This window comes from Oryx dammah, unplaced genomic scaffold (assembly GCF_014754425.2).
Source record: "Oryx dammah isolate SB20612 unplaced genomic scaffold, SCBI_Odam_1.1 HiC_scaffold_29, whole genome shotgun sequence".
NCBI lineage: Eukaryota > Metazoa > Chordata > Mammalia > Artiodactyla > Bovidae > Oryx > Oryx dammah.
The window spans coordinates 109470369-109497792 of record NW_024070213.1 but is presented as its reverse complement, the minus strand read 5'-3'; the positions used below and the strand labels follow the sequence as shown (position 1 = coordinate 109497792).

At 37.4% G+C, this 27424-nt stretch overlaps 1 protein-coding gene across 7 annotated transcripts in view; it reads left to right on the top strand.

The window, feature by feature from the left end:
• The window catches only part of NAV3 (neuron navigator 3), a 608990-nt gene that overhangs the window by 375521 nt on the left and 206045 nt on the right, over positions 1–27424 (top strand). For 6 of the 7 annotated variants that reach the window (XM_040233842.1, XM_040233838.1, XM_040233843.1 and 3 more), the window contains 2 exons: positions 11327–11395; positions 14668–14807. In XM_040233842.1, the coding sequence (XP_040089776.1) occupies positions 11327–11395; positions 14668–14807 (209 nt within the window). The remainder of the gene's footprint in view (positions 1–11326; positions 11396–14667; positions 14808–27424) is intronic. The other variant, XM_040233840.1, reaches the window with a different exon arrangement.

The window sequence follows — 27424 nt, the reverse complement described above, 5'->3', positions numbered from 1 at the left end:
GGTGAAGAGTGAGGTCAGGAGAGACAAGGCTTTTAAGGCTACCTACAGTAAATATAGTTGGTAGGTATGGTGGCTGTGTGAAATGAAACCATCTTCAGCCGTATCAACAAACAAGAAATGACACAGCCCCCAGCAATTTCTGGCCTCCAAATGTGAATGAGGGCTCCCAAAAGTGCAATCCAGCAGATGCTGCCACCCCTCATGGTGAATTCTGAGGAGCCCAAGACCCAACTTCTCAATGACAGGAGTACCAAGCAATTAATTATAGCTCTGGGTTTAAATTGTCACAGGGTTTGATGACATGATAGAGAACAAGGCAGAGGTCAATTTATGGGTCTCTGGATGCTTTGTCTAGGAGCTGACTGTTCTTTCTTCAAGGTAAAGGGAGTTGCTTTGGGAATTTTATAAGAGGAAAGACAATGCTATTTATAAATTGGGAACTTGACCTTGATGACAATGTAGAGAAAAGATACTCTTTGAGGAGAGGAATTTGAACAGTTTAATGCTAGTAGGCATGAGGGTAGCATGAGGAAAATGGATTTGGGCTGTTTGGAGATAAGGGCAAAAAAATCATCATGTTTCTAATTTTGCTGCCTCATTGGTGGTGATGTCTTTTAATAAGGAAAAAAAATAATAATGCTGTTGTAGAAACACATGAGAAGGAGATGCAGAGAAGGAAGTTTAGCTTTGGCCTTTATGAGTAGATGGTGATATCAAATATGAGGCTCTGGAGCCCAAGGGAAAGGTCAGGGCCAGCTCTACAGACCTGGGAACATTGACTTAGCAATGGTTTGTTGGTTGAAACAATAGAAATGGAAGAGATTACTCAGAAAGAGAGGATCATGCTCTTCCATTTCTGTAAAGAAAATGAGGTCTCAAAACAAACTCTGGAGACAGCAAAGGTTTATTGGTCAAGTAAGCAAATAAGAGATTGTTCCTTTTGTTTGTTTTGCAAAGTATTTAAATTGTGAGAGCCCATTAGCTACCTTCTTAAAGGCAAATTATTTTTGTTGTTGTTTCTGAGGCATGTTATATTTGTCTTTCTAATTAGTTGTGAAATTTTGAGTACAGATCTAACACAAAACTGTAGTTGAATATTAAAGCAAATGTATTGTAGCATTAAACATATCAAAACTGTATTTTCATCTAATGACATATCATAAAATAAAACATTTATGAAATTTATGTATTTGAGATACTTTGAGGATTATATACAGTGCTGAGAATTATAGATTCTGGAAGGCTTATCCTCTGTATGTTGTGATGGGAATGGGGGTTCATGGATGCCCTACTAGGACAATTTCTGATGATTTTTTATAATATTAGGACCTATAGGGCTGGCTGCTGTTGAGTTTAGGAAACAAAAAGAGTGAGTGGTATCCAGGGAGGTTTGAAGGGGATTAAGACAACTGTATTTGCTTACAAGAAACCATGGTCTCAAAGTAATTATAAACCAGGAGACTGAGAGCCGGAGTTAAAGCTCACACACTGCCCTGAGGAATCCATGCTTGTTGGTCTTAGAGTAAGAATGTAGTAACATTGAAGTGATAGGTGGGAGCAAAGAATGTGGTGTTGAGAATAAGACCAAGCACAGGAGGGCAGGGTAATTATAAGAACATAGGAAATTATGTTGTACTGAATTCACCAGACTATTTATAGAACCTCACATGGGGGCTTAGTGAATCCAGGGACTTCCAAACATTTGTCTGAATTCCACTGAGTTGTCTTTTCAACTGTTCCAACACTTATTTCTACTGGCCACCTTTCTAAGTGATTTACCATTTAATCCTTATGAAAACCATGAGGTAGGTAACATTGTCATCCTTATTTAACCCATAAGGACACAGACACAGAGAACAGCTGGGCTAGGATTCAGGTAGAGCATTCTAGAGACTGTGCTATTAACCAATATATTATGATAGATCTTTACTACTGGCATTTCATTTTAATAATTCACAGAGAATAAATATTTGAATGTGTCACTTTTTGCCTAATATTGTCACACTTGCGTAATATTGTTGGGTTTCTCCTTCCAAGCTTGAAAGAAGTCAATTCAGTTTCCATTAAATATCAAGTTATGTTTTTAGGAAGGGTTTTGAATTAAAATACATGGTCTTTAGGGTTATACTTCTCTGAGTGAAGTGGTGATCCCTATATGCCTAAACCTAATTTTCCATATTGAAACTTTGTGGTCAGAACAATGCTGATACTTTGTCAGTGGTCAATAATAGTATTTTTAATGGTTTATTAATTGGTGGATAATATCAATCAATATATGCTTGTTAGAATAAGCAGAACACAAAACTCAATCAAATTTCTCAATATCTATGTGCATCTGCCACTTTAAATACTGTAGGGGTATGAAGTCAGTGTCTTCTTTATTTGTTGATTCACTTAGTATCCAAAAGTCTTGTGTGCTTTATAAGTGAGCTATTATATTAAGATCGTGAAGTGATCTCTCTCTCTGCTGTGAAAGTGGATTTACCCACCTGTGAATATCTGTCTTTCTAGTATTTTCTGTTATTTATTCATCCTTTGACTAGTGACATAAGTTACAAGTGGAGTCTTTTTCTTCTTCTTTTTACACTGTATCAAGGATGTTACATCTCTTTTCTCTGCTCTTATATAACTGTAGTACCCAGCTCAAGCCAAGGTCCAGGAACTGTCTTAGATTTTTTCCTTCAGTTCCTACATCCATGATTATAACTTATCTCATTAATCATTTTTTTCCTATTTCCTGTGCCTCTGCCCCCATTTAGGCCCTCATCAAATCTTTCCTGAGCAGTAGCAGTGATTTCTTACGCAGTCTGGTTCCAAGCTTACTAAACATCCCAACCTCTTTTGTCCCCTAATTTTTTCATTACATATTGAAGAAAAGGATCTCACTAATGTGGAAATTTATTATTTATTCTACAATTTAAACTTTTTGGTATTCTATGCTATATTCAGTACAGTCTCAATTTGTTAGTAAGTTGATCTTCAGGTTCCTGAGTATTTAATTATCATATTAATTAAGCACCAATTAAGACAATTCAAATATTAACTGTCTCAAATGAGATTTATACAAGGCAGAGGAACCAGAAATCAAATTGCCAATATCTGTTCAATCATAGAAAAAGCATCAGAATTCCAGAAAAACATCTGCTTCTGCTTCATTGACTATGCTAAAGCCTTGACTGTGTGGATCACAACAACTGTGGAAAGTTCTTAAGGAGATGGGAATACCAGACCACCTTACCTACCTCCTGAGAAACCTGTATGCGTGTCAAGAAGCAATAGGTAGAATCAGACATGGAACAACAGACTTGTTCCAGATTGAGAAAAGTGTATGTCACGGCTATATATTGTCACCCTACTTATTCAAATTCCATGCAGAGTACATCATGAGAAATGCCAGGTTGGATGAATTACAAGCTGGAATTAAGCTTGCCAGGAGAAATATCAATAACCTCAGATATGCAGATGACACTACCCTAATGGCAGAAAGGAAAGAGGAACTAAAGAGTCTCTTGATGAAAGTGGAAGAGGAGAGGGAAAAAGCTGGCTTAAAACTCAGCATTCAAAAAAGGAATATCATGACATCTGTTCCCACTATTTCATGGCAAATAGATGGGGAAAAATGGAAAGAGTGACAGACTATTTTCTTTGTCTCCAAAATCACTGCGGATGGTGACTGAAGCCATGAAATTAAAACATATTTGCTCCTTGGAAGAAAAGCTAAGACAAACCTAGACAACATATTAAAAAGCAGAGACATTACTTTGCCAACAAAGGTCTGTATAGTCAAAGATATGGTTTTTCCAGTAGTCATGTATGGATGTGAAAGTTGGGCCATAATGTTGGACTCAGCACCAAAGAATTGATGCTCTCAGATTGTGGTGCTGGAGAAGACTCCTGAGAGTCCCTTGGACTGCAAGGAGATCAGGCCAGTCCATCCTAAAGGAAATCAACCCTGAATATTCATTGGAAAGACTGATGCTGAAGCTGAAGTTCCTGTACTTTGGCCAACTGATGCAAAAAGCTGACTCTTTGGAAAAAACCTGATGCCAGGAAAGATAAAGGGCGGGAAGAGGACGGGATGACAAAGGATAAGATGATTGGATGGCATCATCTACTCAGTGGACATGAATTTGACCAAACTCCAGAAGATAGTGAAGGATGAGGAAGCCTGGAGTGCTGCAGTTCATGGGGTTACAAAGAGTCGGACATGACTGAGTGACTGAACAAATGAGATATTCAGAAGCTTATATCTGGGTCCATTTTGATTTTTGAAGATGAAAGCTAACTAATAAGATTATATAATTTTTACTGCTGCGTGGAAGTCCACCGTTAGAATAATTACAACAGAAATAGAATCTTCTAAAAAGTCCTGCACTGAACCACTCAAAATCTTCTTTATATTTTCATGAGAGCATAAAAGAGGGAATCAAGGAAGTTTTTACACTCATTCCAAGCCTTCTAATTAATATGAGTTCCTGGAATCCTGGCCAGAGATTTTGAGGTTACCATAGTGCTCAGCAGAAAAAATTCAAAAGTTCTGTGATTGATTGCTTAATTATATGTGTAATGAACATAAGAGTGGCAAGTTATAAATAGTATGACTTATTTTCTAGTTCTTACTAAAACGTGGCTTAAAAATTTTAAATATGGTGCTTAATTGGGGGATTTTTGAGGGGAGCTGCCTGGATACTAAAAATACCTTACAATTTAAAGTTTCTTTTACTGCCTATTTAATATTTCTGCATAAAGTAACCTGTTGAATGAAACAATCTAATATTCTCTCTCTGAATGCTGAAGAGTATCTATTGAAAGTAGATGTATTTGACATTGGAAAAGATGATACCCTGAAGGAGTTATTCACAAATCCAAAGGGCAATGAATTCATAGAAAAATAAGCATTAAAATAATGCCAGTTGTAATTTGCAAGTAAATAATATATCATAGTAGAACACAGCATAGTTTATAGAATTCAACAAACATTTAAATTCCAGTACTATCATTTATAAGATGCATAACTTGTACAAGTGAGTTAATGTTTAAAGGTATCAATTTCATATTTTTTCAGTGAGGAATAGAGCATTAACTTTGCAGGACTATTGTGAATAATAAATGATAAAGGCTAACGTCACTTAATAAGGACACAATGAAGACGTGTTGTTTTCCCTCCTTTAGCATAATTTAGATGATTCCATTCTTGAAACAGTTTCACTTGGTTATAAAATGGTGATGTAATTACCACTGTTGGATACTGGAGTGGGTTGCCATGACCTCCTCCAGGGGATCTATCTTCCTGACCCAGGGATTGAACATGTGTCTCTTCTTCTCCCACACTTGGCAGGTATGTTCTCTACCACTAGAGCCACCTGGGAAGCCCACTGTTGAATGATACTACTCCAGTACTCTTGCCTGGAAAATTCCATGGACAGAGGAGCCTGGTAGGGTGTAGCCCATGGGGTTGCTAAGAGTCGGACACAACTGAGCGACTTCACTTTCATGCATTGGAGAAGGAAATGGCAACCCACTCTGGTGTTCTTACCTGGAGAATCCTAGGGACGGGGGAGCCTGGTAGGCTGCTGTCTATGGGGTTGCACAGAGTCGGACACGACTGAAGCGACTTGGCAGCAGCAGCCAGTGAATAGCAATCAATTATTTTGTATTAAACACATGCCAACCCATGATGGGCTTCCCTGGTGGCTCAGAAGGTAAAGCGTCTGCCTGCAGTGTGGGAGACCTTGGTTCAATCCCTAGGTTGGGAAGATCCCCTGGAGAAGGAAAGGGCAACCCACTCCAGTATTCTTGCCTGGAGAATCCCATGGACGGAGGAGCCTGGTAGGCTCTAGTCCACAGGGTTGCAAAGAGTTGGCCACGACTGAGTGACCTCACTTTACTTCACTTCAAACCCATGACAGGAACTGGGAAGGCATAAATGAGCATACCATAACCCTTGTCCTGGTGAACAATGCCATCTTTTCAGGAGACAGACATTTACCCTGATAAATTTCCATATTAACCAAACACTTAGAGATGAGTAAAGACCTGGGGACTCATGGAGGACAAAACTAACTCTACAGTACTTGAGAAATGCCTCAACAAGGAGGTGACATTTGAGTAGGATCTTAAAGTAGAATAAGATAGCATAATGTGAGGAAGAGAAGTAATGGGGTTTTAGGTTGGAGGAAACCTCATGAGGAAATGCAGGGAGCTGGGAGAAGAGGCCCCAGGCCATGGCTGAGGTATGGTGCCAGTGGAGAACATGGGGTGGAGGATGTTCCGAGGAGAGGAAGCTGTAGGAAAGCCTGAGGAGACACACAGAAGCACTCTGTAAGCCAGATCACAGGGTTTGGAACTTTGTCCTGCAGACAATGGGGAGTCAACAGCAAGTTCAGAGAAAAATGTTGACATCTATTCTTTCTTGGGAAAGTTAGTTCTGTTGACTCTGAGAAGAATGAATTTGACGAGCTGTGAAAAAAAGGACTGATAACAAAGAGACTAGTCACCTGAGTCAGTATTAGAATCCATGAGAAGGATGACACAGAGGGAAGAGTGGAGTGGGTCAAGATCAAGATGAAGCTCTTTGTTTAATGGACACTAACTTTAAATAGCAACAGCAAAGAGAAAGAGGATGATTTGGAAGAAGAAGGAGTTGAGGTTTGAACGTTTCGGGAATATCTGGGAGAAATCTATTAGTAGCTGATAGATTCAGGTAGATTATCTAGGAGATAATGAGGTATTTTAGAAAAGAGGCTGAGTTTAGAATTGAGATTGGATTATGAAATAGAGATTTGATATAATGGAGGAATAGATTAGCTGATGCCTAGGATTATGACTTTGAAAATATTCATGGTCATAGTACAAAATTTAGAAGATGAGTATGGTGCATGACCCTGAGTCTGGGAAGGAAGAGGAGGAGTGGCTCAAGAGAGAGCATTGTGTTGAGAAAGCTAAGGGAGATGATGCATGCTTAGTTCCTGCAGCCATGTCCAGCTCTCTGCGACCTTATGGGCTGTAGCCCACCAGTCTCCTCTGACCATGGGATTCTCCAGGCAAGAATACTGGAGTAGGTTGCCATGCCCTCCTCCAGGGGATCTTCCCGACCCAGGGATGGAACCCATCCCCCATGGACTGAGGCAGGCTACAGGCTATGTCTTCTGCATTGATGAACCTGCATTCAGGCAGGTTCCTTACCACTAGTGCCACCTGGGAAGCCCAATTATGTATAGGAATCCTGTTAAAATGCAGATTCTGAGTCAGTTGATTTGGAAACAGGCCAGTATTTTAAGAAGGTCCATCCGACTCTTTGTGACCCCATGGACTATACAGTCCATGGAATTCTCCAGGCCAGAACACTGGAGTGGGTCGTTCCCTCTCCAAGGGATCTTCCCAATCCAGGGATGGAACCCAGGTTTCCCACATTGCAGGCAGATTCTTTACCAAATGAGCCACCTAGGAAGCCTCTAAGAAGGTCCATGTCATGCCAGTTCTGTTCTTCTATGGACAACACTTTGAGCAGTGAGACTCTGGTGGTTAATAAAAATAGGTAATCAAAATTCAGGATCTGTTTACTTTGAGAAGCATTCTTTCTTTATAAATAAGTGGAGATTTATGCGGAAGCTGTTTTAGATAGTTCTGGCATTTGGGATCCTTCTGTGTTTTGAACACCAGATGAATTTCATCCTTTGTTTAATTGGCTATCTGGAAACTCCTCCTCTTCCCTTCTATGTTAGAGGAAATAAAAAGCATTCCCTTGATATCCTACTTCTTTAGATAGATGAGAAGCTGCTTCTTCAGTATAGGACCCACAGTGAGTTTCTAAACATTTTTTTGTTGTTGTTCCTTTGTTTCTGATACATTTTGCCATCCAAATTATTAACTGGAAGAAGTTTCCTTTGATAACATTTCTGGAAAAGAAGATACAATCTTCCATCCAGATGTCTGCAAATCCTTAGTTGACTGTTGCTCTAACTCATTTTATCTACCCCCACTTGCCTCATAGCTGTGTCTACATGTCCCTTGTGTCTATTTCATTAATAGGTTGTTTTAACTGTATCCACTCACCTACTTTGTTACTAGCCAGTTTGTAAATATGAAACTAGGGAAATGGTATTACAAGCATTGTGGGCAAAAATTTGTTTCTGCTGCACAGGGAGTCAGAGCCAGGTTAAAAAGAATTAAGAAAAATGAAGGGAACTAGAGTCGCTGTGGGAAGTGTTGAGGCTTGAGTTAGCATGGGAAACATGAAAATTTTCCCATGGGAGAAACATAGATACAAATAAATATGTAGAGGTCGAATCAGCATGTCAGGATATTGATTGTACATCTATAGTAATTAAAAGGAAGGAAAAAGGGAAGAGTTGACTACTGAGGTTTCAAGCCCAGAGGGTTAAATAAAATGGTGATCTTGTGAACAGAAATCATGAAATGAAAGAAAGGATCTATTAATAATAGAACTTGGGAGTTAAAAAAGAAAATGGTGAGTTTGGTGTGGTAGTTGATTTTGAAGTTCATGGAAATGGGTGTCTTTTATTCATTTGATGTTAATCACTGACAATATGATGCAGATATTAACTCCAGCCTTTGATTATTAGCCCCAGCAGGAACCAGGGTTCAGTTCCCAGGTGGTGAAGATCCCCTGAATAAGGGTATGGTTGCTGCTGCTTAGTTGCTTCAGTCATGTCTGACTTTGTGTGACCCTATGGCCTGCCAGGCTCCTCTGTCCGTGGGATTCTCTAGGCAAGAGTACTAGAGTGGATTGCCATGCCCTACTCCAGGAGATCTTCCCAACCCAGGGATAGAACCGGGTGTCCTGCATTGCAGGCAGAGTCTTTACCGCTGAGCCACCAGGAAAGCCCAAGAGTATTGCTACCCACTCCAGTGTTCTTGCCTGGAGAATTCCACGGACTGAGGAGCCTGGAGAGCTACATTCCATGGGGTTGCAAAGAGTCGGACTTGACTGAGCAACTAACACTTTCACTTTCTAGTTGATTTTACCTGAAATCTTATGTAAGACTTAAATGAAAGAATGCATACAAGTGCTTGAGGAAAGATAGCATATGAAAAAGCATGTCTTTAAGAGATGGATAATGGGAGAGGTGAAGGAAAGAGAAAATGATCAAGAAGGATGATGGGCAGATCAGTGGAGTTTATTTAGTATGACAATTTATGAAAGAGAGTCAGAAAGGCAGAGGGAACAATATGGTCAAAGACATTAGAATATGTTAAGAGCTGAATCAAACTCTTGTGTTCTTCAAATAACAGTTTCACAATTGCAAGGAGAGAATAGAGCAGAACCCCAGTTTTAAAGAATGGGAATAGGGTACAAAAATATAGGCAACTTGTAGAGTATTCCCTGATGTGCTTGTGCTTAGTCATGTCCGACTCTTTGTGGCCCAATGGACTGTAGCCCGCCAGCTCCTCTATCCATGGGAACTATATGGGAATGGGTTGCCAGGCAACTATATGGGAATGGGTTGCCATTTCCTCCTCCATGGACCAAACCTGACCAAACCTACGTCTCCCGTGTTTCCTTCTTTCACAGGTGGATTCTTTACTCTTAAGCCACCTAAGAAACCCTATATTTTCTGATACTTAGAAAACACGCATGGGCAATAAAATCAAATTGATTTTGGCCAATTAACTTCTCTCGATTTTGCTGTTGGTTTCCACTTCAATAGTAGAAATTATGATACTTTATAAATCATGGAGGAAAGTATCAATGAGGTGGCCTCAGCTCCCTTAGGGAACATGCATTTTTTTATGGGCATCTCTCCTGCTAATATTTGTCTTCAGTTTGGAAGGTACAGGATAGAAGACATCAGGGTAAACCTTTAGTTCTCTTTTTCTCAGTTGACACATTCACAGAAGATTCTTTTTTCACTGCAGATACTTTTACATTTAAATTTTGAGTGAATGTCCCATTCCACTGTGACACTCTGTTGTTTCTGTTTTTTAAGCTGTCCTCTGATGTTGTGGTAGTTGAGATGTAGTTTGGCCATTGTGGCCAGCTGTCTTGGTGTCCAGTGCTGCTGGAATACAGAACGCACTCTCTGCAAATGAGAATATATCATGTATCCTCTTGAAAACAAGTGCTCTGAAAACCTACCTCGATATGAAGATGTATTTATTCCTCTCTAGCCAGGCAGTTCTAAGGATCTATATGCTCCCACCACAGGCTGCCTCTGCGGAGTCAGAGTTTACTTAGGAAACATGTCACCATTTTAAGGACACCATTAATCACCATTTTGATTACATACTCTCTGCTTGGCAGCAAAGCAATTGGCTGAACAGCAGGGCTCCACACAACCCTTCTACCCTGATTCCAACACCCCCATGTTGTTCCTGTCTCCTTGGAGGCCTTGAAAACTGCATGTACAACTGGCTTCATGTAGAGGCATCATTCACCAGCACAGTGATTCTCGACTCACACAGCAACCCGTGGCCATCACAGCACATGTGAAAATGTTTGGGTCCACTGGGTCTTACTGTGTCCTCAGAACCCTAGTTTCAGAGCCATTAGGAAACTCAGAAACCAGTTCAAACTGAAGCACAGATGTTGATTTTGTTTATAAAGTATCCACTGCTCTTCAAAGCTCAGTTTCCATGATGCTCTTTGGTGTATTTTTGACCAAAGATTGTGATTTAAAAAATCATTAAGAATTGTAATTTAAGAATGCCCAGAAATTGTCCTAAGTAGTTGTTCAGTCTGTTTTTGAAGAATTTGACTCCATTTTAATCTCAATTTTTGCATAGCTCTTTCTCTGGAAAGGTATCTTTTATTAACCACTTCCTTAAAATGTTGTATCCAGGACTGGAGATCAGCAATAACTTATTAGACAGAAACCAGATATTTTAACTTTTGGTATTCAAAATAGTATTTAGGTTAAATTTTCTAATTAGAGTTCATAAAATAATGACTCTCATTTCATACTTTTTTATTTGAATCTTTTTTTTAAGAAAGAGATCTTGCTATGGTATAAGTCAAATTTTAGCTTTCCTGAAGTTTTCACTGTCATTTACAAAGGTTGAATTCTTTATAAGATGGACTACTACTACTTAAGAAGGCACTAATATTGTCACACAGCCATTATTTTACAGTCATTGACAATACACTTATTAAGGGGTACGCAGCATTATTTCATAGTATGTTCATAATCAATGGTCATGGTGTGTATGTTACATTATCATAATTTTCTAATTAATTTATTCTTTATGCATGTTTATACATGTTCCAATTGCATTTCATTAACTCATAGTTTTCTTGTAAGTTTGTACTTCCTTTCCATGTTCAAGGAATCTCTTTAATTCAATTTCTCTGTTTCTCCTCATACAGTCTGGCAGCCAGATATGCAACTCAGTCTAATCACAGTGGAATTGCAACCAGTCAAAAAAAGCCTACTAGGTCAGTTAATATCTCTAATTTATTGCTTATTAGTGATAATAAAGTAAATGCCCAGTGATATTTTGTCCTATCATTCTGATTTTTTTTTTTTTTTTCAAAAAATGACATACTTCTGGATGAAAAGGTTAGAGTACTGAATTTTTCCAAGTAGATTTCCACATGACTTCTTGAGGATGAGCTTGTTGTGTTAAATTATGAAATGGATCTTGAGTTCCTCTAATTTAGTTTTGTTACACATAGTGCTGTGACTGGGCTAAAGTCTAGGTTCTAGGCTTAGAGAAAATCAAGGAAAAAAATTACTTTGAAGACCCTCTTCTTTCCAGGTCACAAATTCTGGAAGTAAAACAAGATTATAATTGCTTTTTGAAATGGCCTTGCATTGATTATTGCACATTTTGAAGCAGCACTGAGACACATTGGCAGATTTTTGTGGGGTAGTTAGCACCAGGTCAATCTGGGTCATTCTTTTATCTTTAACATTTAAAATTTTTTCTTCTTTATGAAATATGTATTTTAAAGTCAGTGTAGTATAATAAATGACAGTGCATTATGTACTGTTTGGAAAATCAATAGTATATAAAATGTGTGAAAATTGATCCTTTTTTAATGTTAATGATGATACAGCTAAGTGAGGCCAAAGCAAATGTGTTTTGCCCCCCTGATTATGATGTAGTTATTTGTGCCATCTCACTCACTGGGAGAGTGTCTCACTGGTGGTTAACTAGTCACTACTTTAATAATGAATCATATTATGCAGTGTTTGACCACAAGGTCTGCTGATGGTGCCTTGACTTGAAATATTTTCCCCTTGTCTTGGTTTTCTAACTTATGCTCATTTTCATAGTAATTAAACTGATTCTGGATAGGCAAATTGAGAGGGTATTTAATGAAAAAGCAGAAGAAATGAGATTAGGATGTGGAAAGAACAATGACCTTCCATGTTCAGTGAGCATTTTTTTATTACTACTTCTGAGACTTATGAATGTAAATTGTATTTTAAGTACTTCTTCAATTTAATAGAACGTCTCTCTTTTTTTTTTGGCTTCAGTCTCATTTCTGTTTTTATTACTTTGATGAATGATCTAGAGCTCTGGCTGACTGTCAAATTAGGGTAATGAGAAGAGCAAATGGATTTTTTAATTTGTTTTAATTTGTTCTTCTGAGAACTAAAGATCACTTGGCTCCATGGGTCACAGTCATGATTAAAATGCAATTTAATTGCTTTCTAGAAACACATCAAGTTTCATTGCAATCAGGGCAAATTTTGTAACAAAATCTGTTTATAAATGTGAGTTTGGACTAAACTTTCTAAGTCTGTGGCTGACTCTTCAGGACTAGTTCTCATTCTTATTATGATTGGGACATTTAGCCAAATTAATTAATTGAGTTCTACGTAGTGCAATCACTGGTCTCCAAAATTCCTGGTGTCTGTGGTTATTGTGCTAGACTTACAACCCCTGTAGATCCATTTGAGCAAAAGTTAAATGCTGTAGCCATTTGGGAAAGATTCTAATCTTGGGTATGACACAACCTCTAATTAGCAAAATAGCTGAAGGAACTATTAACAGCCATATGTATTTAAACTCCAAAATACAGTCAACATTTTGAAGCTATGAACTATTCCAAGATATCAACATTTCTGTTTTCAGGCTGGTGTGTGTGTTTTCCTGATGTACATTCCTTTTGACTATACCTGTTACTATTGTAAAATATTTATAGTACACATTTAAGAGTTTGATTTCCCAAGGATCTGTGGAGATAGTATGTCAGGTAGTGCAATAAAGAGAGTTAAATTTTGAATATGGTAGCAAATGATTGTGAAATTGTAATATATTGGGTCCAGTATAACAGATATAAACATTCTTTTAAACTTTTTCTAGAGGATATCAGTAAAAAAAATAATAAATTGCTACCTTTATAAGTTCTAGATTATTTTTGTTACTTTTCTTTTAAAATAGAATTTATTAGAGCAGTACACAGTGACGTTCACATGGTGGCAGCAAAAGCTAGCAAAGATGCTGGCAGTGCTTAATGTCATGTCTTTAAATATGTCTAGAATACCAATACTAGTTCTTAATTTCCAGTTTTACTGTATGTGGATAGTTCATTATAAATATGCAGTGTACACTAAATAAAATATTGTAATTGCATATTTTAGGCCTAGCAAAGATACTGGCAGTGCTTAATATCATGTTTTAAAATATGTCTAGAATACCAATACTAGTTCTTAATTTCTAGTTTTACTGTATGTGGATTGTTTATTATAAATATGCAGTATACACTAAATAAAATATTGTAATTGCATATTTTAGGCACCGTCCTTGAAATAACTGAATACTTGAAATTTTAATATGGGAACTGTTTAAACAGTTAAATAAATGATCCAAATTGATGTTTAATTATAGTTGAAGTAAAACAACTTAAGTACATTAACTCTTGTCAAGCTTTCCCTAATTTTAAGATAGTCTACATGTATTTCCTCATGTCTTGTCCTTCATATAAAAAGAACTGAAGCAACTGTCACTGCATGTGCATTTTAAATTATCATTCTGCTAACAGATATGTTTTTTTCTTATGAGACTTGCATCTTTTTTGTCACACGGCCTGTGTGATTATTAGCCACACTTGTGGGGTAACCAGGTAAAGTCCAGGTCTTCACTTTTGGCAAGCGAGTGAAAGTTTTTATGTGAGACAGATGGGTCCAGTGTGAACAAACCCACGACCCTGGTCTCCACACCATGTTTTAGAGTAGTTAACTAGCTCAGATATTCAGTAAGTGTTTGCTTTTTGCAGTTTATTATGTAACTTTATTCTTCTTGTTATTAATGTATAAGTTCATTTAAGATACAGCCACCTAAGATAAAAACAAATGTCCCATACGCTGAAAAAACTTAATAATTGCAGACAGATGCTTGATATCCTGAGACCATAATAAAATATTATTTCCCTTGCTTTTCATAAAATTGTTACAGCCCCTTTAAGCAAAGTTTTATTCATCAGGCATGTGATAAGTGTGTTTTTTAGTTAGAATTACTTTATTTCTAATTGTCTTGCATTATTAATATACTTTGGAGGCAGATTACATCATATAAAACAAGTCTTTTCTGGTGATTCTCAAATGTTGTATTTAGCAATTTGTCACTTAAACCAACAATTTTTGCTGAACTCCATAAATTATTATTTTCCCATTAACCCTGCCCAACTCAGAACCTCCTGTTCTCTATCTTTTTGTAATATACAATAATGATGTAATTTTTCTTGTACTATTTCAGGCTTCCAGGTCCCTCTAGGGTGCCAGCTGCAGGCAACAGCAGCAAGGTCCAGGGAGCCTCCAATTTAAATAGGAGAAGTCAGAGCTTTAACAGCATTGATAAAAACAAGCCTCCAAATTATGCAAATGGAAATGAAAAAGGTAGGTGTTCTCCCCTTACATCATAAAGGCACAAGTGTAACCTATGAGCCTCGTAAATTACATGCTAAATCTAGCGTGTAAGCAATGTTACAGCATTTGGAGTGGAAATGTTATCAGTGGACTTTCTTATGTTTTCTAAGTGCATCCTCTTGAATTCCAGCTTTCTTCAGGACCTTTCTTATCTGGAGAATATTTTAAGGAAATGTAGTCATTTATATTAAAGCAGTTAGTGATATCCCCATGTTTAAAATCTGTTTCTCAAAGATTTCCTCCTGGATGCATGTAAATAACATTTTCTTTTGTCTTCTCATGTTTTGTGAATGTTTATTCTGAAGTCATAAACCTGTATAAAATGTCTCTGAATCCTTAGTTTTAGTTAACTAAATTAATTAAGTGCCCTAAGTGTTTGGGGAAGTTGAGTTTGAAGCAATCAGAATTTAAGACATAATTATGAACGATATTTAGTCTTTGGAAATAGCAGGACAGATAAATATTATGACTTTAATTTTTCCTTTAAGAGACAAATTATTCAGGTTTGTTTTACTTTCTTGAAAGGGTATATGATAGAAATATCCAACCACATACTGATAAGGAAGACAGGATACAGTTGAAAGTGTGTTAAAGGCAGATTATATATTAACTATATGATACACAATTCTCTGTAGTGTGAGCAGAGTGTATTTAAAGAGGCTCTGTCTTGATGCATATCCCTTGGGAGCGTGCATCCAAGTGGGAGAATGTGTAATTTACATCTAAACCATAAGAAAACCAAGAGCCTCTGCTGTTGGGAGCAGTGTGGCCCTGTGAGGGACGAGGACATGTTGCAAGATTTTGAGGTAGTGTTTTCTAATCAATCAAACTTCTTTTTGTAGTATTTAACTCTCCATGCAACAGGAAATTCAATAGTGACAAATAAGCTTAGTGGCAGAACAGTTGGCAAGTTTAGTTTGACTAATTCAACCAGGTCAAAAGTTCTTTGGCTCTGATTAGAACATTTCCAATTGCTTCATATGGATGATTTGATGAGACTTCTTTTATCAGAATTGACAAGGGTAATCTATGGGTGATCCATAGGGGAATTAATAGGGGTGATCTATACACTTTATAGGTGTATACTCTTTATAGGTGATCATCTATGGGTGATCTATGGGTGAATTGATAGGGGTGATCTATACACTTTACTGAAATTTTCTTACCCATTAAAACACAACTGGGCAGACCCTAAACCCCTATAAACAGAGCAGTGTAATATCCCCAGTTCTTGCATTAAATGGAAAAAGAAGAAAATAATATGTATTTGGAAGTTAGGATTTTGTCTTTAAAATAGACAAGAAAATCTTTGATTTGAGAACTTAAGAAGTATTTCTGAAGACTTATACTTCTCCTGGACAACTTCTTATCACAAAAATATCTCCCTCATTTTGTGACTTTTCTAGAAAGTGTCAATGGCCTTTATGTGCTATGAAATTCTAAGGGAAAGTAAACAGGCTTAGACCACATATGCTGAGTGGAACGCTCAGGTGTCCAGTTTAGCTACATGATACTACAGTTACATAATATTTTTGTGAGAAATGACTAGTAACATTGGCAAAGAAGCCTAGAAATGCTTTAGATTACCTAACACTTTGATATAACAACGTATTTTTCTGTCATTTAAAAGTGAAATACTTTTTAAATTTCTGGAATCTAAAAGTAAAAATCCAAAGATAGCCAAATACTCGTGTTTTTCCATAGCCATTCAGCCTCTCTAAAAAGTAGCAGTATTTACAATAACCGCAAGGTGGAGACAGATGACATACATTATGTGATTTTTGACCATAAGCAGATTTCGTTACGTTGGTCTCAAGAGCAAAAGTTTTCCTGGTGACAATTATAGCCATTACTTTTAATTCCAACAAAGTAAAATACTAAAACCTTAAAAGTGGATGATCGCATACTCACAAATATTTATAATATATTAAATGGTCTGAAACTGTCAATAATAAAGCTTAAATTGCATTATATAATACAGGGATTTCTTCATAGCTCAGTTGGTAGAGAATCCACCTGCAATGCAGGAGACCCTGGTTCGATTCCTGGGTTAGAAAGATCCACTGGAGAAGGGATAGGCTATCCACTCCAGTATTCTTGGGCTTCCCTTGTGGCTTAGCTGGTAAAGAATCCACCTGCAATGTGGGAGACCTGGGTTTGATCCCTAGGTTGGGAAGATCCCCTGGAGAAGGGAAAGGCTACCCACTCCAGTATTCTGGCCTGGAGAATTTGTTTTATATGTTATGTGACATTTTATATTAACATGGAGAATGCAACTTCATGTCAATAATTCCAATATCATTTTTAAATTAATCATTGCTATTTTATATTGCCAAATGTGCGTGCATGCTGTCATTTCAGTTGTGCCCAACTCTGTGCAACCCTATGGACTGTAACCCACCAGGAGTTTTGCCAGGCAAGAGATGGGATTCTCTTGGCAAGAGTACTGGAGTGGGTTGCCGTGTCTTCCTCCAAGGAATCTTCCTAATCCAGGGACTGAACCTGTATCTCCTAGGTCTCCTGCATTGGCAGGCAGGTTCTTTAACACTAGTGCTACCTGGGAAGCCATATGGCCAAAATATTATCTTAAACTATAGAGCAAACAAAGCAAATATAAACATCACATATGAAACAGTTCAGAATTTATCCTTTAGACTGTTCTGTGGTACATCTTTTTGGATAAGAATTATTTAACCATTTTGACATGGAGATGTTTTGTGGTAGGATAACATCTAAAAATATTCTATTAGATAATAAGTTGATCTCTGTGACCAACTAGTTTGCATACATATCCTGGGCATGTCCAAATAAGGTGAAAGTTAAACAAGATTTTTCAAAGATTACAGTGTTACAATGACAGAATTCAGAAAGTACTGACTTGAGTATTCTAATTGCCTTTTCTTTTCAGTTATTAGATAGTATAACATTTATGTTTAATAAATATTTTGCTAGAAAAAATAATCATACTATCTGTAATGTGCTCCCTGAATGCTTCTAAATGAAAAATGTACTTTCTACTTTCCTTAAGTCTTAAATGATGAGTTATATGAATCAATTGGGGAATCTCTAGAATTTGTAATAGATAGTAAAGACTTATTCACAATTAGAACAATTTCACTTCTTATTTAAAAACATAATTTTGAAAGCATAGTAGCTTCTCACATGTTTGGGATGGTAAAAATAGCTTATTTGGAATTTTGTGATTTATCTAATAAAGGAAAATCAGTAGAGAATCACAAACCGCACTTCAAATGATACATCTAATATCATCTTGATAATAATACAAACCAAAAAATAGTGTGCTCCTTTCACCAAATGGATTAAAATATCAGTGAACATGGCCATAGATTAATTATCACTTGCAGAGAAGGCTAAATAGAAATGTTGTTAAAATAGAAAGCAATGCCATCCACCATTCTGTTGAAATGGAATGTAGTAGGGACAAATTTCACAGAACAAACGGTGAAATGAAGACAGCATTGTTTGTAGAGAAACATTTCTCTGGGGAGTCCAAGTTTCTTCCCTTGATGTCCTGCCATTCAGAAACTGACAATGAATAATACATTCTGCCACTAGCATTTAGCAGTTTGCTTGCAGAGCCTATAAAATTGCTCTAGACAAAGGTAAGGTTTAAAGAAAAACCAAATACCTATTCAGTGGAAATCAGGGATCCTATGGGAAAAAATGCCATGGTTCATTTGGACATATTTTTTATGACTGAAGTAGTTTATCTTAATAATTGTTTTATAAAGTTGACATGATAAATATGAATACAGCTTAACATTTAGTGTTATCATGAATGTAAATATTCCTGGCTCTATTTGGAATTCACTTTCTGAATTATGATCTGTGAACACATATTATTTGACAGAGTTTCTTCGCAGAGAGATGTTTTTCTGTGTTGCTAAGAAACATGCCACAGCAGCATAGGGCATGCTCCTGTCTCTTTATATTTCTCCCGTGTGCTTCTTATATGGTACCTGCACATCTCCAAAAGAGATTTGTTTTCTGTTTTCCTAGATTCTAATGAAGTAGCTTCTGGTGTGGAGGTGTTTTCTTTCACTTACATTCAATATAGATTTGGTAGACTTGATACAGAGAATTTAGCAAAATTGATTTTTTTTAAACTATAGGTTTAATGTAAATGTTGTATTACTCATGGTTTTTTAAAACACCGTTATCTAGTTCTTAAGTATTTTTAAAAATTTACTCTGAAATTACTATAATACAAAAATGAACTTTTATTTTCTTTTCAATGCAATGCAAATATATTTTACTTATTATGTCCCTTTAGTGGTGATTTATATATTCTGCCATGACTTTTTGCTTTATTGCCTTAATTATTATATAAACCTATAATGACATGATAACTTCAGGTTAATCTTGGGGATTTTTATGAGGTAATGTAATTAAGTACACAGATCAAGTGATACGATTAGACAATTAAATATGTTGTTTTCTATGTATACATGCTCACATATCGAGGTGTACACATATTATACATCCTTATACATAAATTAGGTATGTTTCAAGAATCTGGCTGGTGAACTGAAGCTTCCCTAAATCTTGCAGTAGTCCACAAAGAAGCACTCTCACCTTAAATATGGTACAATATCTACACGTGCAGAATGGACAGAGCCTCTACAATCCCTGTAACAGCATTCCATGTTTCTGTTGAGTCATCGTAAAACTGATGATTGAGGCATTTTGAAAACTATCATTTATGGGAGACAGTGTGGTGAGGTAAACCAGAGCCAGTTGATAACAAGCTATATTTAAATCTGAATGCTCCTTTTTTTAATTTTCAAAATGTTCAAAGTATTTTGGTATATTATTATAAAATGAGAATCTATTTACCAAGCTAATTACCATGACTACATTGATCAATCCTTTCCTCCCTTCCACAGTGATCTGAATATTTAGTAGGGACCATACATGTCACTGACCACAATGCTGGCTAGACAGTGACTACTTTAAAAAGGGAGGTGCTGTTGTTATTTTTGGTGGTTGTTACTTTGTCATTGGGCTTCCAAGGTGACCCAGTGGTAAAAAACCCACCTGCCAATGCAGGGTATGTGGGTTTGATCCCTGGGTTGGGAAGATCTCCTGGAGGAGGAAATGGCAACCCACTTCAGTATTCTTGCCTGAAAAACCCCATGGACAGAGGAGGGCCTACAGTCCATGGGGTTGCAGAGTGTCGGACACGACTGAGTGAGTACACACGCTCTTTGTCCTTACTTTGTAACTTGAAACTGGTTTGTTTGCATCTGAACAGCATAGTGCTGAGTGAGGAAGAAGAGAGAAATAACTGAGGGTGCTCCCTGGTCTGTTTCTCAGCTAGCAGCACTGTTGGCAGCACGCCTCTAAGCTCTGAAGCTGACCCGCCAAATTTCCCCAGAGAATCGTCTTTATCTAAACTTCCCATATGCCTGTTGTGACTGCCACATTTACCTTCGTGTAGTAATTTTAGAACAGATTGGCATTTTTCCCAGGTCATCAAAGTTATTTTTTTTATTTTTTGCAGTATGAACTAACTAAAAATTAACTCTGTGGATTTAGCTGTTTTCTGAGCAAGAATTAAAATCTTCTTTAACATCAGCTCAGAGGGATGGTGTCAGTAGGATGTCCCAGGAGATAGTCTATGGCTAGCTGGATAGTATCTTGTATGATATCCTCCCCATGTATATTCTCCTCTATTTGTTGAGGAAGAAGGAACCCACACTTCAGGGAGTTATCTGATTCCCTTCACTGTTGTGACAAGCATGACTTTCTGGAGAACCGTACTGGCAGATTTTCTGGGTGGGCCATGGACATATGGAAAGAAGAGAGTATCAAAATCTTCCAAATTTTGAAGTCACATAAGCCTCGTTTTCAATTTTGAGTCTCTTTTCTAAATTTTACTACATGTATGATTTGGATCAAGTTGCTTTCTCTGAGCTTCAGTTTTCTCATTATATCATAGTAAAAATCATAATTATATCGTAGGTTATTATGAATTTAAACGAGGCATGTTGTTAGAGCTCTCAGAGTGATACCATATATCAGAGTATCTGGGGAAAGTAAGCCGTTAGTAAATAATTGGTTATTGGTTGTAATGGAATTGGTGGTGGTGGAGAAGGGGGAGGAAAAGAACAGGAGTACAAGCACCTTTCTCTTTGGAGATCAGAGACAAGGAACAGCTATAGGCAGAGAGGAGCCCCTGCAAACACAGGCTACAAGTTTGTTGCAGGAATGCCTTTAGATTTGTGCTGTACATAGCTGTGCTTTTCCCCATACCCAGCTAACCATTCATAGAAGCTGAGTTAACAACACTCAGAAACATATCTGTGAGACCAGGCTGCTTACTACCGAAGATGTAAATGGAACAGAGAGCAGAATGTGTGGCGGCCCCTACTGTCAGAGCTGAAAGGCTGTCATTTCAGTGGCCATTTTTCTGCAGCCTTTCTTGTGGGAAGCCCAGAGACACTCATTATTCTAATGCTCCCTGGATGCACAGTGACCTATGAATTGTGCTCTTCATGAAACCTGAAGCACCTCATTGCGACAGTGTCGAGATGGGGGCAGACTGAGAGTTGAGCTCAGAGAAGTGTCTTCTCTGCGTGTACTCATCTGAGGACAACTGTACAGCTGTTGTATGACTGAGACTGTGGGCGGGATATAGATGTCATAATTTGGAGTCTCTCCTGTCTCATGTTCGACTGTGATGATGTTGAATTTCCCCTCTACTTGAACGGTGATAGCAGTCTACCTAGCTAACATTAGCATGCTTAAAGAGCATCCTGACTGGTCCTTTTTTGACCCTCTCCTCTCATCTTCACCAAAAATCCCAGGTAGGCAGCAGAGGAATCCCCTGACTTCTTAACCTGATTGCAGAAACAGAAGATACACACTAAGTATGTGCTAAAATGATGAAATAAAAGACATTAGGAAAACCTGAAAGGCTTCTTTTGCTTTTAGTGGTCCCTTACCACAAACTGCCAAGCGTCTGGGGGAAGGTTGAACTGGCCAAGATTCCAGAAGTTCACAGAGTAAACAAGATTAATGCTGCATAGGTGTGGAAAGTTTAATGAATTTAGCTAATTTGGACACTTTCATAAGAAACAATTCTTTTAAAGCTGATAATTTCAGCAGTTGCACTGATTTCCCAATCTGTTCAAACTCTGTTACTCAAAGCACTGTCTGTACCAGCAGCGTTGGCATCACGTGGTAGCTTGTTAGAAATGCAGGATCTCAGGGCCTCCTGCAGATCTGCTAAAGCATGAGTGATGGGCATTCAGTAGGATCCCCAGTGACTGAAGCACACACTGAAGTCCGAGACCCTTACATTACACACTTAGAATGTCACACATTGTACGGCAACAACAGAGCTTGAGCTCTAGAATCACACACACTAAGTCGCTTCAGTGTTGTCTGACTCTTTGTGATGCCATGGACTGTAGCCCGCCAGGCTCCTCTGTCCATCGGATTCTCCAGGCAAGAATACTGGAGTGGGTTGCCATTCTCTTCTCCTGGGGAGGTCTTCCTAACACAGGAATCGAACCCATGTCTGTTATATCTCCTGCATTGGCAGGTGGGTTCTTTACCACGAGCACTACCTGGGAACTAGAATCACACATGTGGGATCAATTCTAGCCACACAATAATTACTAACTAGTTGTGTACCACTGAATGAGTTGTTTAGACCCTCAAACCCTTGGCTTACACAAGTGTGTATTAGAAATAGAAGCCCTTCCCCCCAAAAAAGATAGGCAAAGTAATTATAAAATTGTACATTTAAAAAAGCCCAAAAAAACAGGAACCCTTCTCATCTCATCTCATTGTTGAGAATGCTAATGTGAGAAAATATAAAGAACCTTCAATAAAATGTTAGTAGCTAGTAGGCATTATTATGTTTGTAATAATCATTAATAATATTTTCATTCTAGAATAAGAAATATTGCAAATAACTTTAGGGATCAATGTAAGAAAGTGAAGATAAATTCAATATGAGGCCATTATGTCCCTATAAACAATAATACAGCAGACTATGCTTTCATTTTGGGAGTACTTTGTTTCTTTCCAACTCTGAATCCCAATATGAATATGTGCATATTATTTAAAAGTAAATACATAGAATGAATTTTCACATAGTTTTCTGGAAAAAATCCTATATTCCTCCTGCCATAAATGTCTGTGTATCTCCCTTAGCTCATTCGTCTTGATCTTATTTAATATTGTATAGCCCTTGGAGCACTTCTGAACTTTTCCGTTTTCTTTCCCACCTGCTACTCATTTAACACTTAATATATACCATTTGCTGGGGTCTAGCCACATGGATCCAGGGAATTCGAAGGTGGGGATGGAATCGGCATCTTTGGAAATAACTTATTTAATTACAGATAGAGAGGGATTAGAACATTGGCAGAGAAAAAGAGGCCGAATAACTTGGTTCACATGGGATACCAATCACCACCTATGTAGGCCTCAGGCATCTTCCCGTTCTCCCGAAGGAGAGGAGGCACTGAGACCCACCCCCCATCCGATCTTAGAAGCCCAAGCAAAATTAATAGGCTTGGTGGGTACCCATGCACTAGATGGGAATTTGGCCAGAAAATAGTAAGAGAGAAAAAGGGGCTGAATAACTTGGTTTACGTGGAATAGCATCCATGCTCCAGATGGGAATTCAGCCAGAAAAATGGGAGCAAGAAAGAAGCAACATGGGGGAATCAGTCTTTCTGGAAACTGATCCGATTCCTTTATTTCTGGGTTTGCTTATATACCTTTTGTTACATATAGGGATAAATACGGAGTCACGTGGGGGTCAGCAGTCCTGACCTTTATCAAAATCAGGTGCTTCACATAAAAAGGTCTTAGGGATTTTATATCATCTGGCCATGAGACCTGCTGACATTTTATGATCCTTTCTTTCTGATAACCAAAAAACTTATTTCTTCCAAGGGTGTTTTTTCTTAAACCAAGCACCACCCTCCAAATAAAGTTACATTCCTATAGGGTGAGGGTGTAGTGAGTTACAATCAAGAAAGGAATTTATTTAACCCAAGGTTAACATGATTAATCTTAAAGGTTAATACTTATTTCTCCTATATGCTTAAAGGTTAATACTTATGTTAGTTATATTCATTATAAGGGCAGGGAATATGGAGATTTAGCAGCAAACATCAGCCCAACAAATGAAAATCCTTTCACCAATGCTCCCCTTAAGATCTATTTAGTCTTAAGATAATGATAAAGTTACATTTTTACATAGCAAGGACACAGTGATTTATAACAAAGTACAGTGATCTATTACAAAAGAGAAAATCCATTAACTCAAAAAGTCTAGTATTGCTAACCTTAAAACAACTATATTTCCTTTTCTATATTCCAAATACATTGATTAATATATTCCCAGGTGCCTAAGGATATGGACTCAACAAGAAGAAAAAGCCCGATGCTAATTAAGACTCTCAAAATACTCCAAAACTCTGTGTTGTTTATGGTTGAGAGGTAATAAACAATCATGTGGCAGGAGTATGGATAATCCTGTCACACAAGCTAGTCTGTCAGCAGAGAGGTTTGACCTGAGACATCCTTGTCCCACCCAGAGCAGGGAATTAGCAGCAATTATTGACACAACAAATGAAAAACCCTTCACCAATATAATTCCTAACAACACACTATACTAATAATTTCTAACTCCCCAAGAGAATTTGCCTTTAGTAAGTCTAAAACATCTCATGCCTCTCAGGTTGGGAGGCTGTAAACAATCACATGTGGCCGGACGAACCTATACGGGCGGGCTAGATAACCTTCAGAGGAGTCCATAAGCTGAAACACTCTTGTCACGCCCAGGAATGTTTATTGCCTTGGAGCTGCATGTTTACTCCTTCTCCGAGAGAAACGGTTATGGGGGAGAGCATAAAACAGACTCTGGTTTTGGGGTAGATGCTCGGGAACGGGGTTTCCTGAGGCTTGATTACGCCTTTGTGTATGCCAAGCCTCCTTCCTCATGACCCTTGCCATGGGCGGAGTTCCTCACGCTGGCCCCCAGCAGCCATTCATCTTTTGTGAATCCAGTTTCTTTCATCTGACCAGTTTGTGTCTTGGGGCATCTAAGACTTTGCACAATACAGCTACTCAGTAAACTTTAATAACTGTTGTGCCTAGATTCATGTCCTAGAGATCGGAGGAACTAAATAGCACTGATTAATATTTCTGTAGATAGTCAAAATAGAGCCATAGATGTTGACAAAAATCACTGAAAAGTTCACTCTGTGAAATTCACAGGTATGTACACAAGTCACTGAACTTGAGAAAATTCATCTTGCTTAGGTGTATTCTTAGTTTCCAGTTGAACCCAGGTAATCAAGAAATAAAGTTCATTTGGCAATTCTATTCAAGGCATTAGTTTGACATTGACTATCTTCTGTGTTTCCAGAGTCCAGGAACAGTGTTATTCCTTATCACTTTCAAAAACTGTAAAATTGTATTTAGCACTATATGCATTTGAAAATATTATGACATAGTCGTTGACAGAATTAACTTAGAACCCCAAGCTAAATTCAGTTCTCAAACTTGTCACTTACAAATTTTGTAATGTTGGCCAAGTTATTTAACCTCACTGTGCTTCAGTTTCTTCACATGCAAAATGAGATTAATGATGAAAATTTCATGCAGTTGTTGGAAAGCCTGAATTAATGAATGTCAGATACTTAGTGTCCTACACATAGAAGGTACTGTGTACATAGTATAGAACTATGCATAATATAGACCATAATATATGGTCTTTGCTTTCATGGACCATATATATAGATGTAATAGAAGAAACAGACAATTACAGTGAAGTTATAATGGCTATACTAAGAGAAATAAAAAACTATGGTAGGGGCTTTCCAGGTGAGGTAGCGGTAAAGAAAATACCTGCCAAAGCAGGAGACTCAAGAGGTGCAGGTTCGATACCTGGGTCGGGAAGATCCCCTCGTGTAGGAATGTCAACCACTCCATTCTTGCCTGGAAAATTCCATGGATAAAGGAGCCTGGCGGGCTACAGTCCATGGGGTGGCAAAGAATTGGATATGATTGAGTTAGCACACAAGAGTTGTCACCTAACCCAGACTTGATGCTAGGGAGAGCAGAGGTGAGGGTGGAAATGATGTTTTTGTGTTTTTTTGCAGAGGAAGTGAGGTGAGAGTGAGACCTGACCAATAAGTAGGAGCTGTTCTGAAGAAATGTTTGATAGGCATTTCTAACTATAGGTAATCAGTGTACTCTATCTGCTACTGAGAATGATTCAGATTACAATGAAATGTTAACAGTTTCTGAAAGGAATCTGTAAGTGAAGTAAATTTGGAATAACCTATACTTAAAACAGATACAAGTAAAGAATTGAAATCCATTCACAGAGACTGAAGGTATTTGAGATATTAGACATTTGAATCTTGTTTGGATTTGTTTGTCTAGAATTAGTCAGATACTTCTACTGTTTAAGAATATCTTACTGTTTGTGTATGAACCAAATGGAGCCTTACAAATATTTTAGAAATGGACACAATTATAGACTTTAAATACTGTAAAAAAAAATCAATGTATTGTCCTATGCTTTCAAATTTAAATATACCATGTAAGCATAATGGGTTATCAGTGAACTACTACATTTTAGTGAAGCATTTTTAAACACAGAATTACACCAATTTTTATAGTTAAAATGTGGAATTGTAGGAAACATAGTGAGAATTAGGAGTCAATGTTGGTGTACTAATTCAATATAAAATAGTTTTCTGGGGTCACTCTTGTGACCCCACGGACTATAGCCTGCCAGGCTCCTATGTCCACGGGTTTTTCCAGGGAAGGATACTGGAGTGGATTGCTGATTCCTTCTCCAGGGGATCTTCCCAACCCAGGGATCAAACCTACAGTTCCTGCTGCATCTCCTGTATTGCAGGTGGATGCTTTATTGCTGAGCCACCAGTGAAGCCCACATTTGTCTATACAGTTGTTTTTATTAATATAAACTTCACAAATCTACTATATTATTTTAGGCACATTTATTAAAAAAGAAAACCTACCTCATACAAAAATTCAATAAGCAATTTAACCTCTTTTCATGTCTCTAACTTCTTTATTAACTTTTTATGTAGATTTTTCTTCTGAAAAATAGGTAAGACAAGTATTCCATACCAACTGACTTAATTACATGTTTTTTATCATGCATTTTGATACTCTTGAAGAAAACATTGAAAAGTGAAAGCATTGTAGTTTTATATTTATTAATATTTAATTGGTTTAATGGACTCCAATCCTGGAATATTATTAAAAGATTCTTTAGTAAACTATTTCCTTTGGACATTTCATCAAGACAACTTGGCATTAATTTGACAATATCTAGTATGTTAACAGTATCATTGTTGCCTTTTTTACATAAATAGATAATTTAATTTTTTATCACTCCATTTCTCAGAAAAAGAGGATGGAAGAGGGAGGTATTTATGGTAGATGAAACTTCAGGTAAATAACATGACCAGAATTATATGGTTCTCAAATGCTATATAGTTCTCAAATTTATGCTGAGATCTCTTAACTCCAAACTCATTTTTTTTCTTCTATATGAT